The sequence below is a fragment of the Mus pahari genome, chromosome 17 (genome assembly GCF_900095145.1).
Source record: "Mus pahari chromosome 17, PAHARI_EIJ_v1.1, whole genome shotgun sequence".
Lineage (NCBI taxonomy): Eukaryota > Metazoa > Chordata > Mammalia > Rodentia > Muridae > Mus > Mus pahari.
In genome coordinates, this window is record NC_034606.1 from 45,555,333 (window position 1) to 45,577,338 (window position 22,006).

The window sequence follows — 22,006 nt, forward strand, 5'->3', positions numbered from 1 at the left end:
GGGGCCAAGCAGCCCCTCTTATAGTGGGCTTGTTATCTTGTTGTTGCTAGGTAGCTGGAGAGGAGTTTAGCCTGAAGGTCAGAAGCTTGGGACATTGACTACTAGACACAGCTTCTCCTGTGAGGGCTGTGGGGCTGGTAACTTAGACAGGAGCCAGGGGTCCAGGAGACATAAGGGAACGCCTACCGTCCTATGTAGGTGAATTATCACCACTGGGTTACACCGGGGTTCACGCCTCAACTCGACTGGAGACCAGCTCTTTGTACATGGCCCATTGCCCCACATGTTATAACAACAGAACCCTGACTGATACATCACTTGATATGGAATAGGTTTTATAACCTCATTTTAAACATGATGCAAAGGAACTCAGTGTTAGAAGTCTTTCCCAGATCACAAAGTTAAAAAGAGGCAGGATTGGGACTCAAAATTAACTATCTCTGATGTCACATGATGTCACAGACTGTGAGCTTGATCAGAACATTACACTCCCCTACTGCTCTATTGTGCTGGGACTAGTTCTACTCTATTACAGAATTATGCTAACTTATGGGTATAAAGTTAAGAAAAAACAATCAGGACAGTGAAGGAGCATGGCATCCACAGGAGTGGCTGACAGATATGTTAATCTCTATCCAAGGGAGATGATAGAAGAAGAAAAAGAAACCCTATTTCATGAGTTGAAAATTCTCTTACTGTGGTGAGAGTTAGCAATGGGGTCAGTACACGGAAGTCAGAGAGAAATGGGCTGTGGCTGTCATGATTGGAAGCTCAAGGGTCCTCGCAGGCTCACACTCCGAAGGTAGTAGTGATATTTTGAAGTCAGGGAACCTTTTGGAGGTGGGGTCTAACTGGCAGACGTAGGCCATAGGCTAGGGTCCTGGGGGTGGGTGTGTCATCCCTGCCTGCTTCCTGTCTCACGGCTACCCCGGCCATCATGATATGAGCCTCCTCCACAGAACTCTACTGCTCTGCGTCTTCCTCACCACCAGGGCTGAATCCTTGGAAACCATGAGCCAAAAAAAACCCCCCCCCCCCCCGCCAAAGATGTTCCTGGCAGGTCTTGTGGCCATGGCAACACAACAGTCATCAATTCAAGGACTTACTAATATTAATTAAATGAATTACTAATATAAATTCCCTATGAGCCATGCATTCCAGGACAAATGGCAGACTTCCTGACACTCAGGGAGCATGTGACTCCCTGGCAAGGAGGTCGCGCATCCAATGGCAGAAAGACATGTTCTTGATGAAATTTGGGGATCCTGGGACCTGAAACATATTTACAGAGTACTAAGAAACTATTTCAGAATTTGACAACAAGAGCATAAGGCCAGCGGTGTGGATGACTACAGGGAGACAGAGTCTCTGAACACAGGCACCACGTGGACATGTGAGCTCACAGTGGCTGCGGCAACATGGACTAGACCCGTGCAAGCCAAGTCAGGCCAAATGCAGTGTGGAGACAGGTGGGGGTGGGACAGAAAGCCCTAAGGAAGCCCCGGAGCTAATGGCAACCCCTCCCTGCTGGGAGAGGGAGGCCAGCTTTCTCCAAGAGCCAAGCCCCTGACTAGAGTTCCAGGAGCACCACACAACACATCCAAGGATATTTGGGCAGCACAACTGGCCCTGATGGAGGTGGGTAGGGAAGAACACAAAATTGAGTGGGAAAGAAGGGGGCTGAGGGTGGATATGGAAAAAGAGAAAGAAAAATAGAAAAATAGGAGAATTTGAGCTTGCTCTGTTTAGGCTCTAAGGAGCCTCGAGGAAAACCAAATATAGGAATCAACTGTTCATGAGGAGCTATCCCCAAACAAGGACACATGTATGTACACACACGTGCGGCCGCTAAGACCCCACAGTGGTTCTTCACTTGATCTTAGCCAAAAGGCTGAGAAGCGATCCCACAGTAGTTCTTAACCGTGGGCCGGGACACCTCTTCGAGGTCACATATCAGATATCCTGCACACTAGATGGTTACATTATGATTCATAACAATAGGGAAATTACAGTTATGAAGTAGCAATGAGATAGTTATGGTTGAGGGTCACCACGACATGCAGAACTGTATTAAAGGGTCGAGGTGCTAGGAAGGCCGAGAGCCGAGTCCCAGTACTTAACTTTGTATTCCTGTCAGCAACACCCGGTGACTTGTCAGTGCGGTTCTTTCCCGGGTTCCAGGTGTTTGTGACTAGGAACCAGCACATCCCCTCTGGCCACCTCCCTGTGGCTTTTGTGCCACCACTGAGTGCCAGCCAGTGCTGGGCTCCCTCTCTACTCTGCAAGCTCCACTCCTGGAAAAAGCCACTCAGCGCTAATTGCCGCACACCAATTCCCTTTTGTTTCCAAACACTTCGCAGCTGCATCGCACCCTTCAGTCTGCTCCTGGGGCTCTCCTCCGCTGCCCCTTCTCTGGCTCCTCACAGAAGCGATGTGGGCATCCTCTTAGCATCCATCCTCTTGCTGTAGCGAATAAGATACAGTAAGTGGCTATGTTTTAAAAGCTGGTCATGTGATACACACAGGCCAGTTGTCAGTTGTTCCAAGACAGGACTGACGAATTCATTCCAAAGGCCGATGCGTTATCTTTAACCGTTTATACTGTAAATGCAGAAGACCTGCTAATTAAGAGACAATAGCTTTCAATTTAAATGGCATTTATAACTATGCTGCAAAGATGAAAAAAATGTACATTTCCAGGAATATTAAGATGTTGCGCGAGCATACATGTGTTTATCTGGAGCAGCAGGCCCTGAATGCCCAGACAGATTCCCTTTTCATTCCTGAATTCATCTTTCAGTGTTTCTGATGGTGTGCAATGACTTCCAAATGAACAGTACATACAAGCTAAAGTACTGTCAGCTCCCCCCCCCAAGAAATGTAACATTTTATATGTTTGCAAAGGATTTATCTATGCTCTTAAAAGCAGAAACAACTAAAATGCCCACTGATTTATCAATGGGTCAGTAGCCTGTTACCTGCACAATGGAATACCATCTGGTCATGAAGAAGGGTGGACTGATGCATGCTACGACTCTCAAAGTATGCTGAGAGAATGTAGCTGACAGGGCCCCATGGGGGATGGTGGTGGGTGGTGTCCAGAAAAGGCAGCATACAGGCATAGAGGGGTTTGGTAAGGCCAGCAGGTAGGGGAAGACTGGAAAGAGCCTGCTCGCCAGCATAGGGCTTTCTGAGGCAAGGAAAGTGTTCTGGAATGTGGGCAACTGCACAGCTCTGGGAAGATATAACATGCACTAAAACACATGCTTATGTGTCATGCATGCATTAGCACATGTGCGCATGTGTCATTTTCTGAGTCAGGGTCTCTCACTGAACCTGCAGCTCACCAATCAGCCTCGGCTGGCAGGTCAGGGAGCCCCGGAGAACCTCCTGTGTCTCTGCTGCCCCAGTGCTGAGATTACAACTGAAGGAGGCCACGCCTGGCTTTTTACACTGGTGCTGGGAATTTGAACTCAGGTCCTTCCACTCGTACGGCAGGCAGGTGTTCTTACCTACTGAACCATCTCCCCAGCCCCACACTTCCTCATTTTTTAAAGGGAATGCTTTTGGTTTTGTTTTTTTCTGGCTCTGAAGGCTTTTACAGTTCAGAGTCTGCTGTGCCCACTTGGTTATCTCACCAGCAGAGGTGAACCCGCAGAGAACTAACTGCACAGAACTAACTGTTGACGAAAGACAGGAACAGTCTGAGGCCAGAGCACACACCACTTCTGTCCCGCATCAGTGCAGGCTGTTCACCTCTAAAAGACTGTGCAGCGGGCAGCTGTGACTGTGAGCAGGGGGTGACCAGGTTATTTGTCTCTTTAGGGTGATAAGAAAACATAATGACAGAAAACTGTAAGCTATCTGAGCTACAGAGAGTAACAAAATCAAGGCGAGGGGAGGCAATGGGCTGCCCAGGGGTCCCTCTTCAGCACCAAGGGCCAGAAGGAGCTGACACTCAGGAGAGTTCTGAGGTGTGCAGGTAGTGCCTTCACCTACACACAATCACGGAGACAGGCCTGTGCCTTTGAACTTGCTCAATTACTTCACTCCAATGAATTAGTGATGTCAGGCTAGGACCCTTCATATAAACACTTCAGAAAGTCAGAAGAGCTTCCTCATTCTCCATCAGCCCTAGTGTAGTCTTTGGAGATGAGATGCCCACCCAAACTCATTTCCCGAATTCCTCAATGGCTGTGGAACAGCCACCTGGAACACATGAGTATTCAGAACTGCCCTGCTCTCGAGTCTGGGTTCTCAGATTGCCTTACTTCTCGCTCCCATAGGACCCTCTCATCACCCTTCAGCAGTCACAGGAGCTCCGCTGAGGCTGCAGGACCAGTGGACCCTCTGTGCTTCCCCCACTCTCCGTCCACAGTCTCCTTTCTCCTCGGATTCCCACACTCCGCCCCTGTGCCTTCTGAAGCCCCGCCCCTATGCTTTCAGCCTCTTCTGCTAACTTGCATTCCTTTGCTGTAAGGACCAAATGTGTGGTCTCCAAGGCTGTGTGGCCCGGGCCACAGTTTCTGTCCTTTAATGCCACAGCAGAACAAAAGCTCCCGAGGCCTGTCTGTAGGGCAATCGGGCTGCATGTCAGGCACCCTCTTCCCCAGCACAGGCTGTGGCCAGAGGCGCTCTTCTGCTGGCCTCTCCCCACCCTGTGAGAGTGAATTCTCCATCCCTCTCATCCTGCACCCAGGCTGCAGTTCCTAGAGACCCGAGCTCTGTGAAGCAGAGGGCACGGGTGTCTGCTGCTACAGGACCAGTGTTCCCTCAGCTTCTTCTGCCAAGAGGTACTCTTCATGTCTCTAACTGCTCCAAACCCTCGGCTAGGCTCTGCAGGAGTCTTCGGTTACTTTATTGCTGCTGTGACCAACTCAAGAGAGGAAGGGTTACTTTGGACCACATTTCAGAGGCACATCGTGGTGGGGAGATCCTGAGGCCAGGAGCACAAGGCAGCTGGCCACATTGTATACCTAGTCCGGAAGCAGAGAGTGCCGGATTCTGGTGCTCTGCTCTGTTCAGTGCAGGCTCCAAGCCCACGAAATGCTGCAGCCCACAGCAGGGTGATCTATAAAGTCCCTCATAGCCCAGAGGTCTGTCTCCTGGGTTAGATCCTGTCAAGTCGCCACCACAGGTGCCCCACCCCATCCCCCTGCCTCATTACCCCCATCTCTCTATTCCTCCACTCCTACCCCACCCCCTACCCCTGGCAAGAAGGAACTGAGGCTGGGGCTTAGGAGGCAGGCTATATAGAGGCTTTCAGCTTCAAAACAGCAAGCAGCCCCCAGGGGAATAGCCTCTTGCCTGCACAAAGACACTTCCATTTCTTTCTTGGCTCTGGACCCAGGTCCAACTTCCCAGGGACATGCCTCACTGGGACCCCTGGCTACCTCCCTGCATCTCCTCTTCTGCAGTCTTTAGTTACTCCGCACGAGAATTACTGTGAATTAGAATCACTAAGTGGTTAGGAGCTGTCTGAGTGGGTGCTGGGAACCAAGCTTAGGTCCTCGGTAACAGTAATACGGGTGCCTAACTGCTGAGCCATCTCTCTAGCCCACAAGTTCAAACTGCTTCACTGCCCTTCAGTCTCCTGTTCCTCTGGCCTAATGCACCAGTGTCCCCTTCTATATTTCTGTGACCTTGCACCATTTCTGCCATCTAAGCTGCTTTTAGCTGACTTATGAATACTAACACCTTCGGTCCTGTGCCTGAAGCTGGTGGCACAGCCACACACCGGACAGGCAGGGATGCTACTTACATTCTAGCTGGGGAGGAGTGCACCCCATGAGCCTATAAGTAGCTGATGTTTAGTAAGAGCAACAGAAGGCATTATGGAAGACAGAGGGGAGATGATGAGTGGGAGCATCTAAATCCCAATGACACATGTTTGGGATGCTCTTGGAAGGATAGACAGGGGTGACTGGGGCAGGGGTGGGCAGGCAAACGCCAGTGAGAGGGAACTGCATCAGAGGATGAAACAAGAAATATCTGACAAGAGGACACAGGCTGCTGAGAGGCAGAAACGTGGCTGCTCAGGGTTTGGAAGGCTTTTGTGAAAAACTTGGTAATCAATCCACAGCTGAATGGCTGCTTCCTGGGGATTGAACTGGAGCTTTCCAGAATCTCTGTGCTCAGTTACATCTGGGTACTATTCCACAGTGAGAATGGCTTTTTCTAGGAGGAAGGTATTGTGAGGGCTAGTTTTATGTCAACTTGACACAACCTAGAGTTATCTGAAAGCAGGGACCCTCTATTGAGAAAATGCCTCCGTACGTTCTGGCTGTAGGGCATCTTCTCAATTAGTGATTCCTAGGGGAGGACCCAGCCCACTGTAGGTGGTGCCAGCCCTGGGCTGGTGGTCCTAGGTTCTATAAGAAAGCATGCTGAGCAAGCCATGGGGAGCAAAGCCATTAAGAAACACTCCTTTATGGCTTCTGCATCAGCTCTTGCCTCCAGGTTCCTGCCCTGACTTCCCACTGTGATGGATGGTTACCTGGAAGTGTAAGATGAAATAAACTCTTTTATTCTCAAGCTGCTTTTGGTCATGGTGTTTCATTTCAGAGACAGAAACCCCAACGACGACAGATGTGTACAGTCTGAGAAGGCATGAGAAGGGTGCCAACAGAGAGATCCCGAGGGTGAGGAGCTGTCTGAAGGCGTGCAGTTCTAAACAAATGTGCATCTGAGCAGCAGGAGCAGAGGCTGCATGTCTGAGTATCGAGTCCCCCCACAGAGGGCGTGGCTTCTCTGAACTCCATGTAGCAGAGTCATTATTATCTGTCCCACAGATGAGGCACTAGCGTGCCGAGAGGCCAAGTGTCTCACTCAGTTACTATCCTGTGAGCGGCAGGGAAACTGGGATCATAAACCCAGACGGTCTGGCTCTGGAGCCAGCGCTGTCACAAAAAGGCTTTCAGCCTATTAGGAGCCCTCTTTAGGTTTCCTGGTGAGGTTTAAGGGGTTTGGTTTAGTCTCCAGTACACCCAGAACTGAGAAATCTGCCATCATTCTTTATATCAAATTCAGTGTCTCTTCTATCAGGGCTCTCTGGGCTGTTGAGATGGCTCAGTGGGTAAGGCACCTGCTGCTAAGCCCGATGAGCTGAGTCCTATCCCTGGAACCCACAGAGTGCAAAAGTAGAATTCCGCAGTCTGTCCTCTGACCTCCATAACTGAGCTGTGGCACATGCATACATCCACATCCATGACAGACAGACAGATAGATAGATAGATAGATAGATAGATAGATAGATAGATAGATAGATAGATAGATAGATAGACAGATGCAATAACTTGAAAGAAGTAACCAACACAAACAATTTAATTCTAACTTAGTACCAGAGATGTTTTAACAATTTGCTGTAAGTGTAAAATTTATCAATGTCACATAAATATATTATCTATCTCTCCATCTATCATCTACCTACCCATCTTTCTCCTCTATTAACAAAATTGGAAAAAGAAATTAAGGTCCAAATTAATTTTTAAAGAAATCAAATATAGATTATAACTAAGAGTCAGGGAAGAAACAGAGCAGGCAGATTAAGTACCACTGTGGCACTGGAGGACAGATTTAACTCTGTTGCTATTCAGCCGGTCATCCTGACTGACAGCCAGAGCCTCCCACCCAGGGCCTGCACTCCAACAGCTGTAAACAGTTCACACTATAAAATCAATGCTCCTGTCCCCTCACATTCATGCACTATGGTATCTTGCTTCATGATGTATCTTGAATGGTTCTGCTTTGGCTTCTTTTACATACATGCTTTCTATTCCAATGGAGAGTAATGTAAGAGCCAACTGGTCAACTTCTAAGCTGCCTTCTACCCACCGAGTCAGCAGAGCAGCACACAGACGGACTGCATCTTGGCCAGTGGTGCTGACTGGACTGGGTAGAGCACTTGCCATTTGCTCAGGCCCTTAGCTGCTCTCAGAAACAGTGCATAGTTTTCAGGGCAGGGACTGCTTTACTTTTTCTGAGACATGGTCTCATGTACCCCAGGATAGCCTCTACTAAGTAGCTGAGGAGGATCTTGAACTTCTGATCTGTCCGTACCTCCCAAGGGCTGGGATTATAGATGTGTGCCCCATGCCTGGTTTATGCAGGGTTTGGGATGGAACCCAGGGCTTCCTACATCCTTCCAACTGAGTCATACCCCAGCCCTCAATGTAAGATTTTTTTTAAAGTGCTACTAATGCAAATGATACTGTTCCTTTGCTTTTTGTTATTTTAAAAAATACACACACACACACAAGCCAAAAGATAGCATTGAGTGCCCGGAGCTAGAGTCACAGGCATCCGGGAACTACCTAGTGTGAGTTCTGGAAGGGAAACTTTGGCCTCTGTAAGGGAAGTGCAGGCTTTTAACTATAAAGCCATCTCTCCAGTCCCTCTGATTCTAACTTCTAACTGTCCATAGTTGGTGAACAGTAATACAATTTCCATCTTGTCTGGAGATAGATCCCTGCTCTATTGCCCAGGCAGGCCCTGAGCAGCACCTGGCTGTCATTTCTTTTGTATGGTGACCTTCTGTCCTTTCGGGGGTGTGTGTGTGTGTGTGTGTGTGTGTGTGTGTGTGTGTGTGTGTGAATTTTCTACATAAAGAATCATATTGTCATTGGACAAAGGCAATGCTCTCTTCTCCTTTCCAGTATTCACGCCCTCTATCTCCTTATGACCTACTTGCCGCACCAAGCTCTCTAATACACCGCTGAATAAAAGTGGTGCTGGAACGTACGCACGCGGCCTCCTTCTGAAGCAGTCAGAACAGCACTGGCTCTTTCATCATTAATTATGTCTGCAGCCCAATTTTAAAATACGTTCCTTATCAGCTTTGAGGGAAGTTCCTTTTTTATTCCTAATTTGCTTACATTTTTTATAATCATAATTGAATGTACAATTGTATCAATTTTCTACACGAATCAAGATAATTATATCATTTCAAATCTTATTCTATTAATGTGGTGAATTGCCCAGATTCATTTTCAAACGTCAAGGCAATGCTACAGCTCTGGGAAGAATCCCCCTGGGTCATGGCACATTGGCACTTTTCAGGTTTGGTGGACTTGATTTGCTAACATCTTAAGAATTTCTGCATCTGATGTTAATCTATGCTGTTCTCTAACTTACTTTTCTTGCACTGTTTGTTGGGCCTGGGTAGCAGATTAGCCATCTTCCTGAAACGATGGGGTGATGCTCATCAGTGTTCAGGAGGAACAGGTAGAAGGTAGACTGGTGTTCCTCCTTCCTTAGAGTTTACCAGGAAAAGTACACGGGCCTGAGGCACTGTTTCCAAGATGTTTCTGGTAACATACTCATATATATATATATATATATATATATATATATATATATATATATATATATAGTGTCTATATGCATTTCCCTAATATATATGTGCCTTTAACATAGGCATATATATTATAATACACACCTTTCACATGGAAACATACACACACATGCATATGAATCTCTCATTTATCTATGACTTGATAAATAAATACAAAGGTCATCTCAGGTCAGTTTCTGCATTTACCAGCTTATCCATTTCAACTAAGGAGCCACACCCATTGATAATATAATACTCTATTATAATCCCTTGAAGTTAGTATTTATAGGATAATCTCTATCACCCCTCCCCACACCCCACTCCCCATGGCTGGGGATTATGGCTGGGGATTAAACCTGGGGCTCAAGCAGGCTAAGCATGTGCCCTACCACTGAGCTACATCCCCACTCCCTGTTACTATCTTTCTTATAATCAATCATTGTTGGAAGTATTTCCTCATTTAACCTTCAGTTTCTTCTTTGTCTCACAGATAACATTTAGGGTTCTTCTGAGAATTTTATTATCATTTCTAACTTAATCTCATTGTATCTGCAGAACATATACTTCAAAGTTTCAGTTTTTAAAAGTTATTGCTAGATTTTACATTTGTGTGTGTGAGGGTGCCCATGCACTGGGGTGTGTATTTACAAGGAGGCCAGAATCTGACATGGGGTGTCTTTATTGTTCCTCACTTGAGTTTTTGAGCCAGGACACTTTGCTGAACTTGGAGTTTGCCAGCTCACTAGTCTAGCTAGGCATTTTGTCCAGGGGACTCCCATCTTACCTCCCTAGCCTGGGACCTAAGGACCTGGCACACCCAGTTCTGTGTGGTTGCTGGAGATAAAATTCAGGTCCTTGGGCTCCCACAGCAGACATCACATTACTGTTTAGGCCGTCATCAGCTCCACTAATTTATTCCATTTGTTTGATTTTTATCCTTCTTTCTTTTAAAAAAATATTTATTTATTATGTATACAGTGTTCTGCCTTCATATATGCCTGCATGCCAGAAAAGGGCATCAGATCCCATTACATATGGTTGTGAGACACCATGTGGGTGCTGGAAACTGANCTCAGGACCTCTGGAAGAGCAGCTGGTGCTCTTAACCACTGAGCCATCTCTCCAGTCCCTTTCTTTCTTTTGTATTAAATATAGCTTTAGTATTCTAAATTAATTTTCTTTCTTCTTTCTTGTTAGTGCTGGGGATAGAACCTGGGTCCTTCTGCACCCTTGGCAAGTGCTCTATCTGTGCTAGATCCCCAGCCCTTAGTTTTATAAGACAAGGTCTTGCTGTTTTCCCAGGCTGACCTTTGAACTCTGTCCTTTGGCCTCTGTCTCTGCCTCTGCTGGGTTACAGGTTTGGACCACCACACCCAGATCCACATTTTCCCCTTTTTCTTTCTTTCTTTTTCTTTCTCTTTCTTTCTTTCTTTCTTTCTTTCTTTCTTTCTTTCTTTCTTTCTTTCTTTCTTTCTTTCAGACTTACTATTCTAAACAATGTGTGTAAGTATGCCTGGGTGTGAGTGTGTGTGCACAGGTGCGGGCACTCACGGAAGTCCTATCTCCCGGAAGTAAGAGTGCCAGCCGCTGTGAGCCACCGATGTGGATGCTGAGAGTACAGTCAGATCCCTGGGAGCCACCTTGCCAGCTTACACTCTCTATTTTCAAAGTATGATTAAATACATGTTTATCTTTCTATGAGTTAGGGTTAATATTGCAGTATTCTGTGTAAAATGTGGACTTCATTAAATGGTGCAATCTCGTGAACTCCATGTTCTTTATGCTATGATGGTACATTATTTCTGTATGTGTTTTAAACACAAAAATACAGAATTATATTTTTGCATTATATTTTCTACATGTGCTTTTTCAACGAGAAGAAAAACAGTATTTTATATTTACTCAGCTATTCATCATTTCCAAGACATCATTTTTGTAGATTCAAGTTATAGTATAGTTTCCTGTTCATAAAAAATTTCCCTCATGTTTTTATAGATTTTTTATACATTTCTTGATTATGAGTAAATTTCTGTCTTTGAACACTTTTTTTCACTTATTTAAATTTTTTTAAGATATGGAATTCCTGGCTGATAGGTTTTGTCTTCTGACCTGTGAGCTGGCCTTTTGCTGTCTCTCAGAGCTCCTGACAGAAGCTGAGGCAGTGTCCACAGCGCCAACATCCACACTGCCAACATCCACATGTGATTTTTATATGAACACAACTGCTTTTAAACCTTGCCTGTGGGATCCACGAGTTTAGTGATGACAGTCTCGGGCATAGCTTTCTTTGTATTTATTCTGTTTGAACATTTTCAGTCTGGGAGCTTATTCAAGCCACATATTTGAGAGGCTGGCACCAGGATCTCTTCACATAATATTTCTGCCTTCTCTACTTTCTTTGTCTTCTGGAACTCCTGTCACACCAGTGTCAGAGTGCCTGATAAGTTCCTGCAAGGCTGTCTCCCTTTACCTATTTACCTCCCATTTTCCAGATTAGATAAATCATTTTGATTTATCTTCAAAGTCAGGTAGTTTTCCCTCCTTCATTTGCGGACTACTGCTAAAGTCATTCAGTGCATTGGTCATTTCAATTCGTTTCCATCTCTGCTACTTCCGTTTGTTTTTATAGTGTTGTCTTCTGAGACTGTATCTTTGCGCATCCATTTCGACACTTAAAAGTCCCGGAATGCCGGGTGTGGTGGCGCACGCCTTTAATCCCAGCACTGGGGAGGCAGAGGTAGACAGATTTCTGAGCTCGAGGCCAGCCTGGTCTACAAAGTGAGTTCCAGGACAGCCAGGGCTATACAGAGAAACTCTGTCTCGAAAAAAACCAAAAAAAAAAAAAAAAAAAAAAAAAAAAAAGTCCCAGAGTACAATATTTCATTGTTTGTTGAGACAGTGCCTTGCTGTGTCAGCAAGACTACCTTCACCCTCGCTATGTGGTCTAGCCTTGAACTCACTATCCTCTTGCCCTAGCCTCACGAGTGCTACATAGCCAACATGTGTTCTCCAGTGCCAGGATACTTTCTTGAATACAGTTTTAATGGCTGCTTCATGAACTCGTCTGCTAATCCCAGGATGTCTGTCATCATGGCCAGCTTCAGAAACTTCTTCCATGTCTTCCTTATGGCTCACCTTTTCCTATTTCTTCAAATGTCAGGAATTTATTTATTGATTTGTGTGTGTGTGTGTGTGTGTGTGTGTGCACGTGTGAGTGAGGGTGTCTATGGAGTACAAAAGAGATCACTGGAGTCCTTGCAGCTGGAGCTACTGGCTGCTGGTGAGGTACCCAATGGAGCTGCTGGACACTGCCTTGGGCCCTCTGTAAGAGCACCACATTCTCTTAAGCACCGAGCCAACCCTCCAGCTCCATGCCAGGCATTTCAAAACACTGACGTATATGTCTGTTGAGCCTCTTGGTTTTACGATAGTCCTCCAGAGACTGCTTTCATTCCTGTAGGCAGGTAAGTTGCCTGATTCTTCAAACCATCAGCCACAAAGTGGACAGAAGCTAAAGGCTTTCCTTTCTTTAGGTTCCAGCAGGGCTTGGAGGGTACTCTGTACAGGGGTACACTGGGGTTTAAGTTAATAATTAGCCAAAGATTTGGGCAGAGTTTATACACAGTTTATGGGTTCAGCCATCTCAGTCTTCCCTAAGATTTCCTTCACACCGTACTAATGCTCTGGTCACTGAACTCTCCCCTGTTGCTCTACCAGGGATTTCAAACACATGGTCTAAGCTGCATGTGGCCACACATAGCTGAGGACATGCATGAATCCAGCCCAAACAAAGATCATGAATTTACTTAACATGTGAGAGTTTTGTGAGTTTTTCTGGCGTTTTGGGGCACATTGTGTGAAGGTGTGTCTCTGTGTATTCAATTGTTAATTCTGTACTGGCAGAGAGCTAAATACTGGCAGGATCTTGGTATTGTTATTTCTATGGCCCATCATTGGTCTCATATTTTATATATATTCATTCTTCCTCACATAAAGAGCTAAGGGCCAATAGCTGGTTAGAAAGTAGAGGCTGGATTCTCTGGGCAGAGAGAGCGATGCTAGAAGAATCAAGACATGGGAGATTCCACGGATAGACCAGGGAAGGTCTGAGAGGCAGAGCTGTCCACACGGCAGGATGTAGTGCCAGGATTAGTCTGGTTAGAGTGTCTGGGAGACTGCCCTAGCTGAAAGGCCTATGCTTTTAAATATTAAAAAACCTCTGTGTTATTATATTGCTGGTGGCTCCGGCCTCAGTTCTAGTGTGTAAACTTTGTAGGTGACAGTGTTGTGTGACAGGATAAGAGGCTGGGCATCCTGCTAGACCACATGGAGCAGCATATTCTCAGGGTCTTCATTTCAGGACTCTACTTTTCAACTTTAAATTTTCCTTTATGCAACCTTTATGCAACATGGATAGAAATGATGGAAATTTTTTCATCAAAAATTGTAGCAGCTTTCACAAAAAAGTCTGTGTTCTAGATGCCAAATGAAGCCCGAGGCGTCACTGTGTTCTAGCCGATGTGGATTTTCTGCATGAAGGACAGTGCTGTTTCTAGTGTTGTCCTTCCTAGAGTGTAGCTCTGAGTGTAGAGCCTGTCAGCTCCCCAGGGCCCAGCTGAAGGAGAGGGGCTTCTGCCCGGATGCTGGCTGGCTCCTGGCGTCACACGGTCATCAGAGGCTCTGCTTAGCTCGCTGGTCTCTAAGAAGCTCCCCATGCTTTAGTTTCTTTCTTGCTGAGAACACACAGCTCTGCAGTGTGCACTTGCAGAGGCAAAGAATTCCTTCCCTGTGGCTTCTTGTTCCCTCACTGGCCCTGAGTCACTTCGGGCTTTGAGAGACTTTGGAACCCCAAACTCAAACTGTCTCCAAAGCCCAGTGAGGCCGGGGACCCACTTCTTACCCAAAGAGGGGAATGACTGAGGTCAACAGGGACTCATCAAAATACTCTTCTCCCTGGGGTGCAGACCCACTGCGTTTCTCTCCTGGAGAGGCTTCTGATAAACAAGCTTTTAGTAATTTTTTCAGCTTTAATATTATTAGAGGTGTGTCAGAACAAGATCCAAGAATAGAGCTGGGAGAATTCTGAGTGCTTGTGAGAACACTCCAAGAAAACAAGATGGGAGTCTGACGACCCCAGCTTCTTCAGAACATGGATTGTCCTTGGAATGTCATTTGTGCTCCTCCCAGGTGCAGCAGACAGGGGCGGGTTTATCTCAGATTACTTTTTATTGCTCGCTGTTGTTATTCAGTTAAATGCGTCTATGAAGCACATGCTTTCGCCATATGTGGCTGGTCCTTGTGGTTGTACACTGAACTCACGTGGTTCTCTTTAACCCTCAGAGTACAAATTGTCCGATGCTTTGAGTGAGGTTGGTTATTGCATGAGACTGGTCCCGTTCATTTATCGGCTCCGTCCTCCCAGGTCCCACAGCCTTTAGACTAAGAGGTGGGATTAGAAGGCCTATTGGCTTCATTGTAACCCTAGCCGCTCCTCAGAGGACAGACGAGTCAGAGGCCACCCAAGCAGAGTACTAGGTGGCTTCCTCGGCAGGCCGTCTCAGAAGGAAAGCGAATTTGATGACAAAACAAAGATTCATTTTTAAAATTACATTTTATTTGTCATCCATCCATCCAGTCACCCACCCATCCATCCATCCGTGTGTGTGCATACACACTTGTGTCACAGTGAACTTGAAAGTCAAAAGAGAACGTGCTGAGTAGCAGGTGCTCTGCTTCCTGGATGGGGTCCTGGGGGTCAAACTCACATCATCACCTGCTGAGCCATCTTGCCAACCCTAAGACTCAGTTTTACCACCTTTAGGTTAGTCAACACCAAAAAGGTTTAAAGTTTTGAAACCTCTTTTTCAAAGAGATTCTTCTGTTGTTTGCTAACCTTGACACCAAGATCAATTCATTTAACCCCTACACGCTGCTTCCACCGTTTTTAATATGTAACTTTATATGCTGGCTGCCAATATTTTTGTTTATATGCATTTTCAATTTGTGTTTGAAGCAGTTTAAAAGACTCGTGCTAAAATCTTTGCATTTATATGATTTGGTAAACATTATCATACAGATTCACCAACAAAACCACCACTTTGTTTTTGAAAAATTCATGCACAAACAAACATTTTTTAACCAATTAACTTTGAAAAAGAAAACATAATTGCATAATGCAAGATTTAATAGCAGGCAGTCAACAGCTGGGCTTGATCCTCTATCACATGGTCTAAATCAATACCGCACCCCATTCCATTCCGTTTTGTTTTACACAAGGGCTCATTGCACTGCTTCCCTAGAACTCTAGCCCCTTCCTCAGCTCCAGAGTTCTGGGGTAACAGGTATGTCCTGCTATGCCCAGCTCCTTGATGTTTACAGAAAGACAGAGAAAGGACATCATCCCTTGTCCCATTGACGCAAATAGTATAGAGCCTTAAAGAATGTATACACAGCTGTGCACACATGTGCAAGTACACATAAAAAAGCCCCACACCTTTTGCACACAATCCCTTCATGAATTACCTACATGTCTAACTGGAAGCCTCAGGTAATGCCAGTAACATCTAATTTGGTTTACACAGAAATTTTTAGAACTCAGGGTAATATATTCAGTCAAGTACTAGCTTGAATTATCAGCAGCTATGAAAGAGACATAAGACCATCCAAGAAATCCTTCAGTGGTGCATGTGATGTAATAGGATTGACAAAGAATGAGAGGAGACAAGATAAGGACAGAAGGGGAGAGGCCACAGAACGCCTCTGCAGAGCATTCTCACCTGCTTCATTGGCTTGTTTCGGGGTCCACTCACCCCGCGTGGCTAAAGGCTTGAGACACATGTCTTCCATCCGGCAGATGTTGAACTGTGCAGGTGTCTGGAGGTCCTTACTGGTCTCGTTCAGTGGGCTAATGGTTTTGAATGTGGGTGAGACATAGAGTGTTTCCACAGAGGACTGGGTGTGGAACATGGACTCAGACTTGGACATCCGCAAACCCAGGCTGACGAACTCATCTTTACCTGATGGCCAGAATGCTTGTAAAGGCGTCAGCGTTTCAAAGCTTTTTGCAGCCGTCTGCTTTTCCTGAGGAGTTTGTGGGGCACTTTCTGTGATAGTATTTGCAATGGCATTCTCCAATTTCTTGCCTAAACTTACACTTGTCTGCATCGATGGGCTTTTTTCTGGGGGAGTAGACACAGCTTCTGTAAAATAGTAAGTAGCCCCAAATTAAAACCGAAACATTCCATTTAAAATCCATTTTAATAAATAGGATCTTTCCTATTTAGTCCTCTGCTATCCTGCTAGGCTGGTATGTTCTATTTCAAGTACCCTCGAGCTATAACTGATGCCTTAGTCATTTGGTGGCTGCCTTCTCTCTCCTTCTTTCAGTGGTACTAAAACACAAGGCACTGAAAATTTCAAATAATGTCCCTTTCAGTATTTCTCCCTTCACCCACTGATCTGCCTCTGAGCCACTATATTTTTAGTACCTTCAAACCTTCATCCTTTACAAGATAAACTAGACACAATATGCATCACTCTATCCTTAGGAAACCCTGCGTCTCTCCCAGGAGGCACATCTGAAGCACTTCATGGGGCAGCATCCTTTTAGTGAATCTCTTGTCTGTGTGAGGACAACAGACACTCTTCCAGAGCTCTTCTGAGGGCTCCTACAATGTAAACTTTCTGTCTATTCTGTCAGGAGACACTAGCACACAATAGCACCATGGGAGCCTGGGACCGACTGGGCACCATGAACAGAAGCAGTTGAAGCAGGGTAAGGAACCAAAACCGCAGGTGAACCTAGGTTGTGACCACTGCCTGATCCCACACATCTGGGGCCTGGACTGAATTTCTAGATAGGACCGGATCCCAACCCCCTGTGTGAGGGGCTGTTCTCAGAGAGTCTCATCCTAACTTGGATATGCAAAGGAAGTAAATAGCTTCTTAGGAGACTGATGAAATGAGAACCATAACATCGGGAGGAGAGTATGTATATTCTCTGGCACTTCCTCCAGGGAGAAGGGTGTGCTGACTGTGAGATCACTGTTAGGTGATTCTGTACACCACCAAGTACACCATGTCATACGTCAGAAAGAACACACGGGCCCTCAGAACTTTCGGAGGCTGGAGAGAAGCTTGTTATTTACCCAGAATTAGAAAATTCACAAAAACTTCTAATAGTTGCTTCATTGTCACTGTGCAGTTAGTCACAGTTCATGTGTGGTCACTCAGCAAAGATGCCTGAGAACACGGAACCAAAGTTGAATGCTGGAGGCTACTGTTTATGTTTTCACCTACCCCCCCCCCCCCAAACAAGTTTGCTGACCTATCTGCACATGTGGGTGGGAGGTCCATGGACAGGGAATACATCTGGATGTACACTTGCCCTTGGTTGGATGTAGGTGGGAGGTATGGGGGCACGAAGTGTATCGGGATACATGCTTGACCCTGATTGGCCCTGATGGGAAATATGGTGGCCTTGAGGTACTTTTGCCCTTTTAAGCCCCTGTAAAACATGACTTGTGGCCGGGCGTGGTGGCGCACGCCTTTGATCCCAGCACTTAGGAGGCAAAAGCAGGCGGATTTCTGAGTTCGAGGCCAGCCTGGTCTACAGAGTGAGTTCCAGGACAGCCGGGGTTATACAGAAAAACCCTGTAAAAAAAAAAAAAAAAAAAAAAAAAAAAAAAACTATGACTTATGGCCATTTCCTGGGAACCCAAATATGGACCTGGCCAGTATTTAATCAAAGTTTGCTTTAAATTTGGCTTGAAATTGTGGTAGTGGCCTTATTCTCAACCAGTGGGATTAATAAAACCCAGAACCAAGACCAACCAATGGAGGAGGAAAAGGTTAAGACTTTTCCCTTTAAGGCAAAAATTTTCCAGTTAATGTCCTTGTTCATCAATACTTTCTACTTGAACAAAGAGATTTTTTTCTGAGGGAGCACATTTCAAATTCATCAAATGCTCTGGGTAAGAGCAGCAATGAGAGTTTGATAGATCCTTCCTCTGGGAAGGACCCGCCTGTTAATCTCATCCCCAGCAAACAAGGCCAACCCCTTACTATTATGGACACTGGAACTGGGATGACCGAGGCTAACCTATTGCCAGTCTAGCACCAAGACCGTCACAGAGGCTTTGCGGGCTGGAGCAGATGTCTCGATGGCTGGCCAGTTTGGTGTTGCCTTTTACTTTGCCTGTTTTGTTGCTGAGGGCGTGATTGTGGTCACCAGGCATGGTGAAGATGGGCTGTACACCTGGTTGTCTTCAGCAGGGCCATCCTTTACAGTGAAAGCTGACACTGAACCAACAGGCTGTGGGACAAAGATCGCTTTGCATGCGAAAGGAAACCAAGCCAGAGTGTCTGGAAGAAAGGAGAATAGAGGAGGTTGTGGAGAAACATTCCCAGTTTACTAGCTGCCCCATTATTCTCTTTGTGGAGAAGAAATGAGAGAAGGAAGTCAGTAATGATGAGGCTGAAGAAAAAGGAGATAAAGAGCAAGAGAGAAAAAAATAATAGAAAACGTATGGTTCTGATGAGAAAGGAGGAAAGGATAGTGACGAGAAGATGATTAAGGAAAAGTACATTGATCAAGAACTAAGTGAAACAAAACCTGTTTGGACCAGGCATCCTGATGAAGAATGTGATGAGTTCTGCAAGAGCCTACACAATGGTCGGGAAGACCATGTTGTGGTAAAGCATTGTCTGTTGAAGGACAACTGGAATTCCTAGCCCTTCTCTTGTCCCAAGACACATTCCTTGTTATCTCTTTGGAAACAGAAAGAAAAAGGCCATCAAGTCCCACGTACACAGTTTTCATCATGGGTAACTGTGAGGAGTCAGTTCCTAGGTATCGGAATTTTATTACAACAGTGGTGGGTTCCGAGGCTCTCCCTCTAAATATTGCCCATGAAATGTTGCAGCAAAGCAAAAATTTGCAAGTTATCAGAGAGAATTTGGTCAAGAAATGCTTAGAACTATTCGCTGAACTGGAGAGGTAAAGGCTTTATGAGCAGGTCTCAAAATGGTAAAGCTTGGAATTCAGAAAGACTCAAAATCGAAGAAACTATCAGAGCCATCGTGATGCTATACATCTGCTTCTGGGGAAGTGGTGCTTCCTCCCAAGGACTGCTGCACCAGAGCGAAGGAAACCCAGACGTGCATCCATTTCATCACAGCTGAGACCAAGGACTGAGTAGCTAACTTGGCTTTCATGGAACATCTCTGACACCGTGGTTTAGAAGTGACCCACTCCACTGAGTCCACTGATGAGTACGTGTGCACAGCTGAGGGCTAGGGTGAGCCTGCAGTGTCAGTTACCAAAGAAGGGCTGGAACACGCAGAAGACAAAGAAGAGTCAGAGAAAACAGGAAGAGAGAAAGACAATGTTTGAAGAACCTCTGCAAAAGTATGAAAGACATCTTGGAGGGGGGATGGGAAGGGTCAGAGCGATTGGTGGCATCCCCAAGTGGTATCATCACAGTACATGTGGGTGAACAGCAAACACAAAAGAATCAAGAAAGCCCAAGCCCTCGAAGAGAACTCAACAATGGGTGACACGGCAGCACAGAAATGACCTGACTGCTCCATTATTGAAACCTTACGGCACAGGCTGACAGAATGGCGGGTTTGTGAAGGATCAGGTCATCTTGTTGTATGAGCTGGACTCCTGACGTCTAGCTTTACTCTGGAAGATTCCTAGACACAAGAGAACAGGATCTTACAGGGTGATCAAGCTTGGTCTGGGAACTGATGAAGATGCTCTCACTCTGGATGAAGCCAGTGCTGCTCTAGCTGAAGAAATGCTCGCCCTCGGAGGAGACGAGGACACATCGAGAATGGGAGAAGTAGGCTAAGACTCAGCAGAACTGCATGCTCAATGCTTAACTTAGTTCATTCCCTCAGATGACACAACTTCAAGGATTTTTGTTTATTTTTGTTAACATTTTGATAATCTGTGTGGCATGAAAATTAAGGGGAGAGAAACTTTCCTTCTGCTTCTTACATCATGAGACTGTAGGCTTGTTTCAAGAGGCTGTAGAAAGTTTGTTTTAAGATGTAATGGAACCTACTGTTAACTTTGTGATCTGAACTATTTAAGCTGTCGAGCTGGATTCCTTAGTAGACCAAATCACCTGTGACTGAAGTGTTCTCAGACATGGCTTCACATTTAAAAGGGAAAAAAAATTGTTAAGACACCTTGAGTGCCAACTTCAAGAATCCATTTTTTTTTTAAAGTTTTCATACTCTGTAGTTAATTCTGTATATACTAGTCTTAGAAGAATACAAGCTGAAACAACTTGGCAGGAATTTCCCACAAGGCTTATTTCCAAAGTAAAGTACCAAGAACAAAATCCTAAGCTTCTCTAGGTCTTGTAACTCAACAATGCTTATGAATGGAAATATAGTGTACAGTCATATTCTGCTTTAAAAGGTAAATAAATATTACATATTAACATGTAATATATTATTGTTATATTATACAATTTGTATTATATAGTCTTTATTTACATGGATATATGTATGTGTGTATATGTCTATCTATAGATAGAGATTTATATTGTTTTCCATTACTTTTGGGGGGTTTGAGACAATGTCTGACTCTGTAGTTGAGTATGACCTAGAACTCAAGGTCCTCCTGCCTGTTTCTCCAGTGCTGTGATTCCAGCCTTCTACTGCAATGTCTGGCTTCTTCCATCTTTGAAAATTCAACTCAAGAACCATTGTCTCTTCAGTGCCTGCCCTGGTCCTTCTGTCTTTGCCTTGTCTTACTGTGCCCTCCACTACCAAAGACTGGATGGAGCCTGACAGGCAACTGAAGCACTGCACTCCTTCACTCTAGCCTCATCCCAGTCGGTTCCATCACCCCAAGTTGTCTCTGTCCCAGCACCCAGCAGCGCCAGTCCTGGAGGATCTACTCAATCAATGTCTTTTCAATGGAAGGGAAACCCAGATCCAAGAACCAATGAGAAGGTAATATTTCTCTTTTCTAAATTTAACACAGTTTAACAACATCATAATAATGGAAGGAAACAGAAAATTGGTGGATGAAAATAACTTCTGAAATATTACTAATTAGCATGTGGCCCAGTTATATTTAGTTGGCAAAAGGTTTCGTTAGAAGTACTAATATATCCTAGTAGGAAACCAGAGTTATGGTATTTCAGAATGCATGTATATGTTACTATATTTGCTTTAAAGTACTCCTTAAGAGGGATTTTATTTAAATATTTCCCTTGACACTCCATTGTATTTGAGAAAAATATTTTGCTCTTTATGTAATGAAATTATTTCCAAATGCAGCGGTATGTAAACCAGGACAGCCCAGGATGGAAATCGCTTTCCCTTGAAAATAAATATCTTAAGAATACTCAACGCAAATATCAGCATTGGCATGGGTAGAGACTAGATGCCATGTTAGTACTTAGTACAAAAGCTAAAAATTAAACACAAGCTCAAGAATTCAATGAGATGGCAGGGTGCAGAGGCTCATTGTAGTGGCTATTCCTGGTTGTCAACTTGACTATATTTGAAATGAACTACAATCCAGAATTGGAAGGCTCACCAGTGGACCTAATCTGGAGACTGGAGATAGAAGTTTCTGATCTGGATCTTGGTATGGAGATCTTGAGAAGACAGGAAGATCTCCAAGTCCAAGGTCATCTGGGATTAAAG

The 22,006-nt window shown here is 45.1% G+C and overlaps 1 protein-coding gene and 1 pseudogene across 1 annotated transcript in view; one reads left to right on the plus strand and one right to left on the minus strand.

Moving 5' to 3' along the window:
* The window catches only part of Enthd1 (ENTH domain containing 1), a 105,377-nt gene that overhangs the window by 5,507 nt on the left and 77,864 nt on the right, over positions 1-22,006 (minus strand). Inside the window, exon 5 of the mRNA XM_021216941.1 lies at positions 16,108-16,530. Coding sequence (XP_021072600.1) covers positions 16,108-16,530 — 423 coding nt within the window. The remainder of the gene's footprint in view (positions 1-16,107; positions 16,531-22,006) is intronic.
* Positions 18,148-20,187, plus strand: LOC110335056 (annotated as a pseudogene).